The following is a 15,544-nucleotide window of genomic DNA, read 5'->3' on the forward strand; positions in this document are numbered from 1 at the left end:
ATCTTCTAAAAAAAAACTCCACCTTCTAATCTTTTTACCTTTCTCCCCAATGCTTTTTCAACGTCTGGCAGGTCATCGATTATTTTAGCATTTTTTTTATTAATCTTTGCAGGACCATTCTGCTTATATGTATTTTATAGGTACTCAATTTTTATGGCCTTGTTAGCCAAGTTTTTCTACGCATTAAAAGGCAATAAATAAATATTGAATTTGAATTTAGAAAGGCGGGATTTGGTTTTAACCAAGGGGAAGTTATGGCCCATGGACTTTTTTAGTTATTTAATTTTATAAATTTTATGTTATTGCTTTTTTTTGATCTCTAATGGGAAGTAAACTCTCTAATCTTCTCCTGCAGTCTCCCACATGTTATTCTTTGACAGAACACTTGTTTTCTCCTTTGACTCCCCGTAATTGCATTTGCAATTAAAACCGAAATTACCTTCACAGCTGTTTTGCTACAATTCCGACACCTTTTCCGCTCTTAACCGCAATTGGGATCAGATGCGATCCTTTCATCAATTTGCCTTCCTTGTGGCTCGTGTATGTGTTTTCCCTGTCAGCTGTTCTTTCTCAGATTTTCCTTGGCACAACTTCTGTTCCGGGCGGCGTCTTCGACATCAGCTCCTGAAGCATTATTCTCCCGCCTGCGCGCCAACGACTTCTTAAGTCGGTTCCTGATCCCACCAACAGCTGTCCTGCCGCTGCTTCTGCTGCCCAAACAATGGTTACCCTGCAGGGTCCTTGGATTCGCTTGTTTACTGAGAGAGAGGTTGAGGTCAATAATCTCAGATGGGGTGGCTGCATGTTGCAGGGAGGAAAATAAGGGAATTCGTGCTGAAATCTTAGCTAAATTTAGTTTTGAGAGCAGAGAAAGGGAAATATTAATAATGAGTTTTATCTTAATTCAACCTTGATTTCACTTTTTAAGTTTAATTTTATAAGATTTTATAGTTTATAGTTCATAGCTGATAATCAAACTTCAAGTTTATTCATAGTTTATTCCAATCTTAATTTAGCAAAATCCAAAAAATACACACTTAGGAATGTATAGAAAGAAAAGTTTACAGTTTTCTTAAGAATTTTCTTGATTCATTGAACTTTAGTCTATACTTCGCTACCTTTATCGAAATGCATTCAATCTTAAAAATCTTTCACTACTCACATTTTCCCAAAACCCAAATTCCTTTGTTAAGTCCCCGATTTGATCAGCCCCTTCCGTGGATCTCCCCCTGATGTCATTAGCGCTGCATACAAATATGCAACATTTACCGATCAAGGATGTGATGCGGGTGATAGCCCTCCTCTCTTTGCCTTTCTCCCTTCTTCCACCAAAATATGTGTCCTGAGGAAAACTCAAAAAATCAAAGACCAAATCTAGGTAGAAATCTTAGGTAGCCCTAAGAAAGGTAGGAAATTAGATGTTATTGTATAAGGACACACCGGGCCGTAGATAATAACAATAATGATGATGATGAACAGAGGGAGTAGCGCGCGCCAATGTGAGCGGGGAACAGCTGATGTTCCTTAAGGAAACCCTGACAGGAGATTCAGGTGCGGGGGTGTTGAGATTTCGTCTCAGTTCCTGTTTTTTTTTCTTTTTTTTTTGCCTTGCAGCACGTGGCTACCTTTTGGCGCCCTTTTCTCTCTCTTTTTTTTAACCTCTTCTCCTCTTCACAATTTAATCATTTGAAAGAGTTGAGGTGAAAGAGGAGATTGATCGGGTATTGGGTTACAAAATCTTGCACACTTTGTTGCGCCCACACCGGAAATTGCACAGTGGTACGTACATGCCTACTTGCGGGGCTTCGCAGGAAAGGAAACCCGTCGATCAGAGAGTATCTGTATGCAAAGCCTTGCAACATCGGCAGCAACATGATCGGTAGTAAGTAGTAAATCGGCAATATCAACGGAAGGGGGCTGTCAGATTGTCGGCTATATTCAGCCAGGCCCAAAGACGGTTATAATTGGCCCAAGGCAGCAACAATTTATCAACGCCGATTGCCATTTGTGTTGACAACTAACATAGTGGACACTGGACAGTGGATCAGGAAAGGAATGGGGTAGTTGTAGTCCCTCGTTTCAGAGATCTGTAGTTGGCATGAAGCGTGTTGATTTCGCACTTTACAGCTTGTAAAACCAGCAAAGGCAGTAGCCACATACTGGCCACGCTATGAAATTATTTATTTAATAATCGAACGGCCAGTCATGGAAAATGGTCAGCAATTGTCGTTAGTAGTGGCTGATGGTGCTTTGCAGCCGCTAATTGTCCACGAAAAGCAGAAGTTGCAACAGCAACACACACACACAGACACAGAATTTATTACGTTTCAATTATGTATATGCGCAAATGTTGGCAAAGCCAATTGGCAACGCATAAATCTCTATGGAGTCACTCTCTCTCCCTCGCTGAAACTTGGTCCGACTGTCAAATTAGCACGCCAGCATCGTGGCCATTAGCAGCTCTGATCTGGCTAATCAGCTCCCTACTCCTAAAGCGGCAACACTCTAATGTGCATCTTCTTCTTTTACTCTTTACTGGCTGCTGCTGGAATGGCAGCAACACGTAGCATGTACTGCCAACTGCAACATTGTGGGAAATGACAGCCTTGATTTATTCCAAGGAGACTAATCAGTTCTTATCGGTTTCTAGCTTGACTTTGCTACTTTTCTAGTTCAGCTAGAGATCATTGGAAAAACTCTGTACAACTTAATCGTCATCATATGGCACCTTTGCCTTAAACTTGCAACATGTAAATAACCATTTTAAAGCTTGTCAGCAACATCTTAGCGATCTAGCGAACTCACTTTCCAATCGCTTTTCCTGGGAGTCCAAATTAAGTTGAACAAATGGAGGGTTGCCTTCAGGTTGCGTATTTCATATTCTGCCAGCAGCAACAAGCAGCAGGCAGGAACTTAAGCTGCCCCACCAGGCAACATGCAATGTGTGTGGTCTGCCGCTGCTGCTGCTCCTGCGGCTTTCGCTGTTGTTGCTGTTAGTGCTGCCCCTTGCAGTTGCAACTTTTGTCGTTGTCCGTGCATAAATCGTGTGAAATATCGCATTTCGCGCATTTTCGCTTCGTGTTAACGAGTGTCACATACGCACACATGAAAAACAATCGCCTGCAACAAGCATTTATTTGTCTTTTTTTGCCTGCCTCTTGCAGTTGCAGTTGTTGTTGTTGTTGTTGTTGTTGTTGCTACTTGGGCTGGCAAGTGCTTGTTGCTGGGCTTGCTCTGGGCATTTGCATATTGACAGCGTAGTGTGATAATGCTGTTGACATTGATATAGCTTCAAAAGTCTGGCTGCAGACTGTGGGACAGTCTATGTTGCTGCTGCTGCTGCTGCTGCCCAGACTATTGTTGCTAGTTGCTGGTTGCTGCCGCTGCAACGCCCACCAAACAATTGACAGTCAACAACATGCCGGCGAGGCAGGCGAAAAAAATTACAGAAATAATGCTAAAAAGAGCGCAGAATCTGATAAAGTTGCGGCTGTTGCGCATGCGCATGTTGCACGCCTACAAAATCATGTTGCACGTCAGTTGAGCGAGCTTTTTGCCCTCAAAATATTTGTGGCCGACAGTGTTTGTGTGTGTGTGCTCCGCTCATTTAAATTCTGCAATGATTTTTGCCAAGTACTTTGGCTTTTCGCTCCGTTCAAGGCCGCCTTTTTCGATCCGCTTGTGTGGCATCCGGCGTGGCTATAAGTTATATATATGCAACATATATACTATATCCTATATGCTGACAGACGGCAGCCGAGAAGGCGGACTCTGGCTAGATCGGATTTCCAGTACTACTACTGGGCGGCAATTGATTCTTAAAAAACGTTGACAACTTACATGTTGCAGCAACATGCTGCCGCCGCGTTGACAAATTGGCCGCATGTAGATGCAACATTTGAGCGGAAATTGGAAATTACTGAAAAAAATGCTCGAAAAGCAGAGCGAACGCCCACCAAAAAATGGGCTTGCGGGTAATCCCCGGCGAAAAGTAAGAAGAACACACCGAACACCCAACTAATAATCGCATAATACACGTACCAGGCTAATGATTAACCTGCATCATTATCGCTCCAAGATCTCAGATGCTTCTCTTTCAGTTTTTTAAGGTTGTTTTTTTTTTTTTTTTTTTTTGTTTTGCCCATCGAAAATTAGCTGCCGTATCTGCAGAAGCTCTTCCGAGTGGAGTTTGGTTCGCCCAGACTGTGCTGGGCTGGGCTGGGCTGGGTCCAGGGGCAGGACAACAAAGCATCCTGCACTTTTACTCGCCCCATTCAAGCCAAAACCAGGAGGATGATGGCCCCGAGGCAGAGACCTGCAATCTGGCTTTATTTTATGCGCGGAGCGCGCTTAAAAATGCAGTCAACGTCTCTTTGGATGGGGCAGACAGGAACCTGCCGCTTAGGCGAATGCCTCACGGGCCCCAAAAAGGCAAACGGCCCGACAACAGCAACATCTACAGCAGCAGCAACAGCAGCAACATCTACTGCGGCAGCAACAAATGGCATTAAAAAAAACCATCACTGCGAGGGGCGAGGGAAAATTCACTGCATCCTCCCACTTTTTGCTGGTACGCGAATGTTGCCTCTAGATGGGCCTATTATGTTGCTGCTGCTGCTGCTGTTGCTGTTGCTCTCGATGTTGCTGCTGTTCGCCAATCATTAAATGCGTTTTTCATACTGTTGATTTGGGTTTTATTTTTTAGTTTTTTATGCGGGAGTTGCCGCTGCCGACGCTGCGATTTTTGATTTATGTACCAGCAAATGAGTTCGCGAACGGAGAACGTTGAACGTAGAACTGAGAACTGAGAACCAAGAACCGAGCGAATGTATATCAAATAAGTATACACCCACACTTCCGGCTGTAAATTGAATTGGGGGCGTGGCTGAAGGAATGTTGCACCCCATGTTGCCGGCGGGCCATTCAGATAATTATGCGCATGTTGCGCTGCTGTCTGGTCGATAGTTTTGGTTTGGCGAACATCAAAGTGCCAGTGGAAGAAGAACGACAGCGACAACGACGACAAATCGCTGAAAGTTACAGTTTAAGTTGCTGCCACTGAAGCAGCAGGAGGAGCAGCAGCAACAGTTTGCTGCCAATCACCGCAACAGCAACTGCAGCCGCTGTGGATAATCAGAATTCCAGCATTTTCACCTGTTGCTAAAGCTTGTGCAGCCTGACATGTGCCGCACATGCCGCGTTGCCATTTGTCTGCACTTTAATGATGCGCCACATCTAACTGCAACTGCAACATCTGCAACGGCAGCAGCAGCAACAGCTTCCACATTAACCATTCACTACATGCACGCAGAAAAAATCTAACATGTTCAACTTGGTTTCGTTTTTAAACAAAAAAGTGAAGTTATTTTAAGCATAAAAAATGTTTATTTAAGCTTAAAAGCTATCATTTATGTTTTATAAACTATTAATACTACATTTTCTAATGCCAAACCATTCTAAGGTACTCATGAAGGGTATTTGGCAAATTCTTAAAGTCGCAATTCCATTGACGAAAATCAAAAACAAGTCTTGCAACAATGTAACTACGGAAGTCGCGGATTTTCAAGAAATTATCATAGTGTGACTTTTTGCATGAATTTTCTTAGTTCGCTTTCAAAGCTGGCGCATGTTTTACCCTTTAAAAAACAGGAAGCGAATAAATTGGGTTTTTTTCCCAATTTCATGTTTATGCTTAGGTCATTTGAATAAGTATTGGTGCGAAAAGTCTACAGAATGACGTACGAATAGCGTCAAGTAGTTGAAGGTCATGATTTTGATTTTGCAATCCGAAATCATGGGTTCCACTTAGCTAGCATATACGACATTGTGTAGCAGTAGCTAAGTTTATGATTCTTAAACTGCTGTTCATGGTCTTTCCTAATGAAACATGATCAGTGGATCCTCCTCTATGTTATAAATGAATACTATCAGAATGTTTCCAGGGGTTACAAGCAGCCACCATCACCCACCAGTGAAATGGCAAGTGATTGACGGACTACCTCAACACATTTTCTATACACAAGCCTTGTACAAAGAAATAGTGGCAGCTCATTTGAATTTAGAATGAGGAATGGCTAAACAGTTTTACAAAAATTGAGAATTTGGAATGCTCTAAGAAAAGTACAATTATTTGCACAATATTTCCCTAACTCTTTAGGGTCTTCAAAGTTAATAAATAAAACCCTAAAAATAAAATAAATACTTTCCTCTATCATGTACCCGTAAAGTCCAAAGTAAAATCTTAAGATATAGAAACTATCGAAAGGAAAATAAAATAAACAAATCTGCTTAGTTGACTTCTGGCCCCTTTGGAGAATGCCTAATTTTTTAAAGAAAAAAAGAATAAAGGGGACAGCATTTGCATTTTCGATTCGGCAGTTGGAAAGATTGGAGGAGGTGTCTCCCAGCGGGTTGTCGGCCCCACACAATGATAAAGAGAATGAGAAGCGGGAGAAGACTTAACTAGAAACTGTAGTTTGTCCGTCCCAAGGCCGGTGAATTTATGGCCAGGTGCCAATTGGGTTGGAAGGGGGTATATATATAGCATTTGAAAAATGCCCGTTCTGGCCAACACTAATTAGTTTGCCCAAGACCCCGGGGCCATTGCATAATTTAGGTAGCGAATTCCTTGAGCCTCGCCAACCAAAACGCCCACACATCATAAGAGCTGGATTTTTCCAGGAAAGAGTTGCCGCTTAGGGCTATGGTAATGCCTCCACATCCACCTCCACCTTCACCCTTTGTGGAAGCTAAAAACCTGGACCAAGCCAGATCGTTGAGATCATAACCGGAGGGATCTGTGATCCACATTTGCATAATTGCAGACCAAAGTCGGCGCTGACTTACCCACTGAAACTAAATAATTCCCTTTGGAGTGATTCAATTTTCCTGAAATGGAGCGAAAGAAGAGGAAGTTATCCAGCCAGCGACGCTTAGACCAGGAGCTATCCTTCCAACAACGACTCCTGGGCGGTGTCCAAAAGAGTTTCGGGTGAGTCAGATTGAGCATAAATACGTCTGATTTGTAAAGGGGAATCCTTCACAGACCGCCTCTGGCTTATCAAGCTATTTTGAATTTTGAAAAGGAACATGGAATGTCGTAAGGATAACTTGGTTATATTGTAGTATCTTAATCCCAAAAGTTGTTTCTTTAATTTTAGCAACCTGGAAACCTTCATCAATGTCCTGAAATGTGTCTTTAGCACTGGTTGTCTAGCCATGCCAAAGGCTTTTTCGTATTCAGGTTGGTTAATTGGCCTAATAAGCACTTTTGCCCTGACTTTGTTTGTGCTATATGCCATGCATATTCTAGTATGTAATCAAGTCTTATATATTCAATAAATATTATAAAATAACTTCCTAACAGCTGCATAATGTCAATGCTCTGGGAAATAGATATGAAATTCCAATGATCAGTTATCGAAAGACTGTAGAGTTGGCCATCTGTAATGGACCTCCAAGACTTAAGTTTTTGAGCAAACCTTTTGGGTTCGTATGACCCATAAACTAATAACTAAACTAATGGCTTATTTAGATATCTTGTGGATGTCCTACTCTGTGCCTATCACTTTGGTGTGGACTGTGTTTATGTCGTGTTTATAGGAAGGAGCCTGAAGCATCTGGGGGATTTGTACTTATGGCAGCTGGATGAGAGACTTTACATGGTTTTAATAGCTTTGCCATTGATCTTAACTTTTTTAATAAGGGATCTTAAGAGTCTAGTGCCATTTGCCACGACCTCCAATATTCTTTTGCTTGTAGGTTGGTTAATGACTTTTTTTTTTTTAGATACTCTTTTAATAAGGTTTTTATCTTTAGGTTACTTTATAATTTTTAGTTACCTTTTTCGGGATCTTCCCAGATTTGAACAGCTTGAAGCCATTCAGCCGTTAAAAAACTTTTCCCTCTTCTTTGGCACTGTACTTTTTGCCATTGAATCTGTTGGTGTGGTGGGTTTAAGCCTCTATTCGTACTTCTTAGTTTAAGGATACCCTTACTTCTAGATCCTAACACTTGGTCGCAGTATGCGAACGCCGGAGGACTTTCTGGGTATCTGTGGAGTCCTTAATCGAGGTATGTTTGTGGTAATCATTATCTATGCACTCTTTGGTTTCTTTGGTTACTGGCGTTATGGCCAAGAAACGGAAAACTCGATCTTGCAGAATTTGCCTGAAAATGAATTGTAAGTATTCCTAATTAAATTCTCGAACTAAACCAATCTCCTTATTGACAAAGTCTCCCTGAGTTGGTGTCCGGAATGTTTGCTCTGGCCATATTCTTTAGCTATGCTCTGCAGGGCTATGTAACTGTAGATATTATTTGGCATAACTATTTAGAACCGGAAGTAGAGGACGGTTCTCACAAGGTGGTGGAGTCCTTAGTGCGCATCGCCTTGGTAATTGCCTCGGTCTTGGTGGCTCTCCAGTACCCGGACTTTGGACTCTTACTGGCCTTTGTGGGATCCTTTTGTTTAGCCCAACTGGGTCTGATCCTGCCGGGAATTGTGGATATATGCAGTCGCTATGACAAGGGCTATGGAACTGGAAAGATCTTTCTTATCAGATCAACGATTTTCATCATTATGGGCTTGGCTGGTGGAATAACGGGTACCATGATGACACTGAGAAACCTCCGTGCTCGTTATCCTATTATTTAGAAAATTTCAGTTACATTTTCTATTATGTTTGTTGATAATAATGTTATTGTAAAGTATGTATATAAAATACCACTTTAAAAACATACTTATTAGTACTTTTATTAGAAATTATTATAAGGTTGTTAACGTAAAAATACATGGGCACACTTATAGAAATAATCAGTGATGCTCTTTACTTGAAGAGCGGGGGTGCTCAAAATTGTCCTACGGCAGAGCATTTACTAACACAAATACAAGTAAACTTGCACATATTTAGTGACGATTTTGTGTTGGTTTGCAGCTGTGCACTGAGAGAATGTGAAACACTTTACATATTCCACTACGAAATAAACTCGAAAAGAAAGATAAACCAAAAAGAAGTTATAAAGAATAAATTCCAGTGCAAGTGTTCGAGGATGATCCAGGAAAAAAGAACAGTTAGCGACCGAATGAGGCGGAAAGAGGATAACGAAAAATTGTTAGTGGAATAGCGCTGTGAGCGCTCAAAGCTTTTGGCCGAGCAAGCCCATAGCATTTACAAAAACAAATGAGCACTCAGAGCATTCCCGTTGAGCACCTCTATTGTAGAGTATTAGGGTATAGTTTAGTCGTTATTAAGGAAGCTTCGAGCCGCGGTTGTTTTTTGTTCATTTTCATTTATATAGGAGACTATACGTTTTATTTCAAAACAAAAAGGCAACATGTCATAAATTTTTCATTCAAAAAGTCATTTACTTCATTTACTTAATACTGTCATGTGCTGGTGATATACATACACTCAAAGTTCATAGTTCGACAATATCCACAACGGAAAAAGAGATTCATACATTTAGAATATGGCCGATAAGGGGTAAAGAGAAGATTAGTGCCTTAACCTATTATTAATAATCTTTCGATCCATAGCGGCTATAATCCTTACGAAAACAGGAATGTTGTTAAACCGATATCGTAAGTAACAAAGCTTAATAACTGAATATGTATAGATTAAGCCAAATTCTAAATACGTTTTCCAGCGATTTTGGGGCCTTTGTGTCGCTACTGAAGTGCGTGGTCGGAACCGGAGTTTTGGCTTTACCCTTGGCATTTTACTTCGCTGGGATAGTGAATGGCGTTATTCTGCTAGTCCTGATCTGCTTTATGCTAATCCATGGCATGCAAATGCTGGTAAGTTTTCTTATTGAGCTAATCGCTTAAAGAAGTTATAAGTTTTGGTATTGATATAGATTATTTGTATGGTGGAGACCTCCCGGCGACTCCAGGTCGGCTATGCCACTTATCCAGAGACGATGGCCTATGCTTTTGGCCAGGGACCGAAATGCTTCAAATGTATGGCAAAGGCTGGGGGTTATATAGCGGACATAGTATTGTGCTTGTCGCAATTCGGGGTTTGTGTTGTCTATATAATCTTTGTATCGGTCAACATAAAACAGCTATGTGATTATCACGTAAAAGTAATCGACCTGAGAATCTTTATCGTAATCGTAGGATTCTTCATGATCTTCCCCTTTCTGTTACGCCGACTAAAGTATCTCGTACCGTTTAATATTGCGGCCAGCATTTTTATATACACCGGCTTCGCAATAATGATGTACTATCTGTTCGTCGATCTACCTCCAATAAGCGAACGCAATCTATTCTTTGGCCCCATAGAAAAATTGCCAATGTTTTTTGGCATTGCCCTGTTCTCGATCACATCGGTGGGCGTGGTGAGTCCTTTGCAGTGATTACTAAACATTATCCTCTCTGACAAGTTACAATCTTTTTACAGATGCTGGCCGTTGAAGCACAGATGGCTCATCCGGAACATTACATCGGCTGGTTTGGAGTTCTCGATATGGCCATAGTGTTGGTTATATTTTCCTATGTCTTTTTCGGAGTCATGGGCTACTGGCGCTATGGCGACGAAGTTAAAGGCAGTTTATCGCTAAATATTCCCACCGACGAGACGTAAGATATATCCTTAATATTATATAAATTTATTTTATATTTATTACCCATGATTTATCACCTATAGAGTATCGCAGGTTTCCAAGGCTTTTATTGCCACTGCCATTTTCCTGACCTATCCCCTGGCCGGTTATGTGGTCATTGACATTATAATGACCCATTATTGGAACAAGGACGGTGAACTAAAGCACGCTGTTATAAAGGAACTGATACTTCGCGTATGTTATGTACTAGTTAGCGTCATAGTTGGAATCGTACTACCAGATCTGGGACCACTACTGTCACTGGTCGGAGCCTTTACTATATCCCTACTGAACCTAGTATTTCCCGCTATGATTGAGATCTGTTTATATTATCCGCCGGAATATGATTATGGCAAATATCGATGGAAGCTCGTAAAGGATATATTTTATATAGTTGTTGGAACAATTATATTGGTGCAAGGCACCGCATTCTCTATAAAGGACATGCTTAAGATGTGGGTCGGAGAAGACACGACCGAAGGACCGGAAACAACTGAAACAACTGAGGCCTTGACCACCGCTGCAGTTGCGGATCCACCACCAGCACTAAGATTCCTATAAAGCTTTCATATTTATGAGACAAATCATCAAAAACTTCTTCGATTTTTTAGGCAATTCAACGATTTAAATTTAAAGTTATAGCAAGAAGTTACCATAAGAAGATTTGTTATTGCCAATGTTTTTTGGCATTGCCCTGTTCTCGATCACATCGGTGGGCGTGGTGAGTCCTTTGCAGTGATTACTAAACATTATCCTCTCTGACAAGTTACAATCTTTTTACAGATGCTGGCCGTTGAAGCACAGATGGCTCATCCGGAACATTACATCGGCTGGTTTGGAGTTCTCGATATGGCCATAGTGTTGGTTATATTTTCCTATGCCTTTTTCGGAGTCATGGGCTACTGGCGCTATGGCGACGAAGTTAAAGGCAGTTTATCGCTAAATATTCCCACCGACGAGACGTAAGATATATCCTTAATATTATATAATTTTATTTTATATTTATTACCCATGATTTATCACCTATAGAGTATCGCAGGTTTCCAAGGGTTTTATTGCCACTGCCATTTTCCTGACCTATCCCCTGACAGGTTGTGTGGTCATTGACATTATAATGACCCATTATTGGAACAAGGACGGTGAACTAAAGCACGCTGTTATAAAGGAACTGATACTTCGCGTATGTTATGTAATAGTTAGCGTCATAGTTGGAATCGTACTACCAGATCTGGGACCACTACTGTCACTGGTCGGAGCCTTTACTATATCCCTACTGAACCTAGTATTTCCCGCTATGATTGAGATCTGTTTATATTATCCGCCGGAATATGATTATGGCAAATATCGATGGAAACTCGTAAAGGATATATTTTATATAGTTGTTGGAACAATTATATTGGTGCAAGGCACCGCATTCTCTATAAAGGACATGCTTAAGATGTGGGTCGGAGAAGACACGACCGAAGGACCGGAAACAACTGAAACAACTGAGGCCTTGACCACCACCCCTACAGTTGCGGATCCACCACCAGCACTAAGATTCCTATAAAGCTTTCCTATTTATGAGCCAAATTATCAAAAACTTCTTCGATTTTTTAGGCAATTCAACGATTTAAATTTAGAGTTATAGCAAGAAGTTACCATAAGAAGATTTGTTATATCCAGCCTTTAATATAGGTTGAAGGCTTGGGTAATCTTGTGAATGTAATAAAAAAAGGCTCATACTTAAGATTGTAATTACTTGATAGATACTTCAACTTAAGCAGGACTTAATCCAGAATCATTAAAGAATTCTTGGAGTGGCATTTTAAAGCTGCTCTATCTCTCTGGTCAGCAGGCGCCATTCCCAAAGGTCAGCTTCGCCGCCCACTGGCTTAACCCCCTACCTGAGGTGGGACACAAGGCACAAGGCAGCCGGGCCATTATCGACGGCGATGACGATGTGGCATTGGCATTGCGTTGCGGGTAATTCCCTCATTAGCTGTGGGAGTTTTGGTTTGGAGGAAGCTTGGCATGCGGCATTCGGCATACGGCATGTGGCAAGTGTGCAGTGTGAGTAAAGCAGCAAAATAGCAACCAGCAACCTGCCGCATGCAACATGAAGTAGACAGGCAGCAACCTGTTAGCCTGTTCCAGCGCACACACGTCTTCTTCGTTCGCCGGCCACTCGTCAGCCCACTTAACGATGTGCTCCGGAATTTATGCCGATATGGTAATGCATCCACGCTGGGACTCGGACTGGGACTCTGAATCTCGAGACTGCCTCATTATGCCATTGATGGACTGCAGTTGAGCATTTGGATTGCGTAATTTATTGTTTTGGGCCGTTTCGGCCCCGATAAACTGGTGTTTGCTGCGTCCCGTTGCCACTTCGATTTCTCAAACCAAAAACGGTCAACGGGTCCGCTGTCATTTTGTGTGGCATTTTTTGCCAACGCCTGCCTGGCTGCCTGCCTACCTCCCTGGTCCAGCAATCTCACTTTCCGCCGGGGGATTGCCTTGGATTCTTGCCATTTATGGCTCTAATTAGCTACGCAGTCGGCATGCAAAGCGTTGATATCTATCTCTAATGTGTGGGGTTTCCAATGAAAAGGCGATCAAGGCACACGTGCAGGTCTTCTAGTTCTTATTTATATATATTTTATTTTTTTTCTGGCCCATTGGGATCCCTCCCAGCGTGGAGGTCACAAGGTTAAGCAGCGGCCCCAAAGAGTTCTGCGTATACGCAACTCTGTGATTGCAACCAAAGTGCAACAAATCATTTCCCATAGCAGGTTTTCTTTAACAAAAAAAACAAAAAAAAACCAAGAAAAATCAAAAGTAAGGAAGAGAGATCTTTGAGGCAGCCAATTTGTGTTCCGTTGCTTTGCCGTTTGTATAAATCAATTGGCAATGAGGCAAGTACTGGGATGATGCCTGCTCCTCGGGACTCGCGGCTACCCGCTGTGCGTTGTCTATCCTATAAATTGCACCCCCATCCACCATCAAAGTATATCCAAGTGGGTTTCTTCCTCCTTCTCCAAACTAGAGGATCGCCTCTAATGCGTTATGTGTGTTTGGACTATGATTTTTTCACTTGTTTCGCGGTGCGTGCACTGGGTCTGTGATTGGTCTATAAATTATTGAGTTTATTGCGCTACGATGTCCACGCCCCCACCCCCACCTTGACACTGATCGATTACCCCAAAAAAAAAAAAAACACAAAAATTAAAGAAATAAACCCTTATCTTGTGAGCAAATATTTGGCCAGCGAAACGCCCGTTTCCTTTCGGCTATCTGTCGAGGCGACACCGAGTGATGTATTTGCCTGACGACTTTACTTTCGATTTCAATTTCATTTTCGGATCCCAGATCGACGGCCACTTCGATTTTTTTGGTAAAATATTTGCACAACTTGAGGGTCATTGCTGGGGATCATGGAAGGCCAGTGGAGATATGGATCGTTTGGGTATACACGTAGTATGACACATAGCTAAGCAATTCTGAAAGTTACTGAAACTATATCCTCTAATTATAAATAGAATGAATTCAAAGGAATTTATATTCACATTAATCTGTTTAGGTACCCAAAGATTAGAAAAAATTTCGACTGCATTTTTTATAATTAAATTCTATTCAATATTTGTAGTATTCCTTAAAGAGAACCTAAGAAACTTATTAACCGACCCAAAAAATCTATGCCAAAATGAGGCAGCAACTGCTGCTGCAGCACGACATCAACAACATCTAGCAGTTGCAACCGCAAGAGCGGCAGCCGCATTAATATTAATTAAATAAACGTTAATTCAGCGCATTAATGCGTAATAAATAATGCTCTTTTGAGCTGAAATTAATGCATAAAACGCTACTTATCGCCACCGCCACGCACTTATCTGTGTCAACACAGAGCGCCACAAGATGGCAAGGGGCAAGAGCGTTTTGGTGTGAGGGGGCGCAAGTGGGGGAGTGGGGCAAGAAGAGGGGGAGGGACAAGTTGCAGCAGCGGCCATCGCGACTGACAAACGTATTGTCAATAGCCTATAGATCCGTCTGCAGAGGAAGAAATTTATATAGAAAGAGGAAATATTTAAAATTCATTTTGGAATTTTTTCAAATATGGAAAAGCCGTTAATTTTTACCATACTAAATCTTAATCTAAAATTAAAATTGTACTTAATCTTTATTAAAGATTACCCATAAGTAGTTATTATTTCTCTCCGTGCTCTTGGTTTTGCCCACAGCGTTGGACTCGGATCGAAGTTGGAGCTGGAATCGACGATGTCGTTGGCGCGTTGCAATTACATGTCTGTGACAAGAATTTTAAATGAAAATCGCTGCGTAGTGCGCTGGACAAATGATTCAAACTTTCGCGTTACGTGTGGAAAATGTTTAAAAACTGAGCCGGGGCCATATGCAGCCGGGTGACTGCTGCAGGCTGGCCGATCTCAATGGAAGGCGCCATGCCAGGATTGGAGGAGCGCTTTTTTTGTGCGCTTTGCATGCCCAATGGCAAGGAGCCCGAGCCGAGCCAAGTCCGATGGCGACGCATGAAATTAGAAAGGCATTATTGCAAATCTCTCGCTTTATTTATCAGCAATTTGTCAGCAAGTGTGCCGCGGCTCAGATTAAAGTGCCAGCCGCCAAACCATCTGTCTGACGATCCGCCGATGCCCGATGCCCGATGCCCAATGCCGATCCCGTCCCGGACTTTCTAATGCAATTCATTTGACATACGCACAAATCGCCGCAGGATTGGGCAGGTGGAGAAGGTCTGATCGGTTCCCAATGGGGTCAAGTGCGTCCGCAAATGAATTTCATTATTGGTCATTGCAGTTTTAAGATCCGATTGGCATTTAAAAGGTAAAGAAATGTTTTTAGTTCTTTCAAGAAATAGAATTTTACCAAGTCTGATCAATCTAAAATCTAATAATGAGATTAAGAATGTATAACATTTATCTAT

At 41.8% G+C, this 15,544-nt stretch overlaps 2 protein-coding genes across 4 annotated transcripts; both read left to right on the forward strand.

Annotated features, from left to right (window-relative positions):
• The first annotated feature begins 6,483 nt into the window (after positions 1-6,483).
• Positions 6,484-8,656, forward strand: LOC108114155 (proton-coupled amino acid transporter-like protein CG1139). The gene is made up of 8 exons (XM_017224946.1): positions 6,484-6,991; positions 7,046-7,099; positions 7,161-7,311; positions 7,367-7,488; positions 7,535-7,761; positions 7,819-7,949; positions 8,004-8,182; positions 8,236-8,656. The coding sequence occupies exons 1-8, from the start codon at positions 6,894-6,896 to the stop codon at positions 8,654-8,656; spliced, it is 1,383 nt and encodes a 460-aa protein (XP_017080435.1). The 5' UTR covers positions 6,484-6,893.
• Positions 8,657-8,890: 234 nt separating this feature from the next.
• LOC108114153 (glutamate transporter polyphemus) lies at positions 8,891-12,334 on the forward strand. 3 transcript variants are annotated; one of them, XM_041818275.1, is made up of 6 exons: positions 8,891-9,485; positions 9,539-9,583; positions 9,649-9,799; positions 9,859-10,341; positions 10,404-10,582; positions 10,650-11,286. In XM_041818275.1, the coding sequence occupies exons 1-6, from the start codon at positions 9,472-9,474 to the stop codon at positions 11,164-11,166; spliced, it is 1,389 nt and encodes a 462-aa protein (XP_041674209.1). In that variant the 5' UTR covers positions 8,891-9,471; the 3' UTR covers positions 11,167-11,286. The 3 variants fall into 3 exon arrangements, with proteins under 3 accessions (XP_041674209.1, XP_041674208.1, XP_041674210.1); XM_041818274.1 differs by lacking the exon at positions 10,650-11,286 and adding an exon at positions 11,635-12,334 and having other exon boundaries at positions 8,899-9,485; XM_041818276.1 differs by lacking the exons at positions 8,891-9,485; positions 9,539-9,583; positions 9,649-9,799; positions 9,859-10,341; positions 10,404-10,582 and adding exons at positions 11,389-11,567; positions 11,635-12,334 and having other exon boundaries at positions 11,162-11,326.
• The last annotated feature ends 3,210 nt before the right edge of the window (positions 12,335-15,544 follow it).

Source organism: Drosophila eugracilis, unplaced genomic scaffold, assembly GCF_018153835.1.
Source record: "Drosophila eugracilis isolate 14026-0451.02 unplaced genomic scaffold, ASM1815383v1 contig_2154, whole genome shotgun sequence".
NCBI lineage: Eukaryota > Metazoa > Arthropoda > Insecta > Diptera > Drosophilidae > Drosophila > Drosophila eugracilis.

Bases quoted from the DNA above. Each gene is read 5' to 3' on its own strand.
- LOC108114155 (XM_017224946.1), top strand. From the start codon at position 6,894: ATGGAGCGAAAGAAGAGGAAGTTATCCAGCCAGCGACGCTTAGACCAG. The intron at 7,312-7,366 runs GTATGTAATCAA...ACTTCCTAACAG, and splicing joins TATATGCCATGCATATTCTA to CTGCATAATGTCAATGCTCT. The intron at 7,489-7,534 runs GTTCGTATGACC...TGGCTTATTTAG, and splicing joins TTTTTGAGCAAACCTTTTGG to ATATCTTGTGGATGTCCTAC.
- LOC108114153 (XM_041818274.1), top strand. The intron at 9,584-9,648 runs GTAAGTAACAAA...TACGTTTTCCAG, and splicing joins AATGTTGTTAAACCGATATC to CGATTTTGGGGCCTTTGTGT. The intron at 9,800-9,858 runs GTAAGTTTTCTT...GTATTGATATAG, and splicing joins TCCATGGCATGCAAATGCTG to ATTATTTGTATGGTGGAGAC.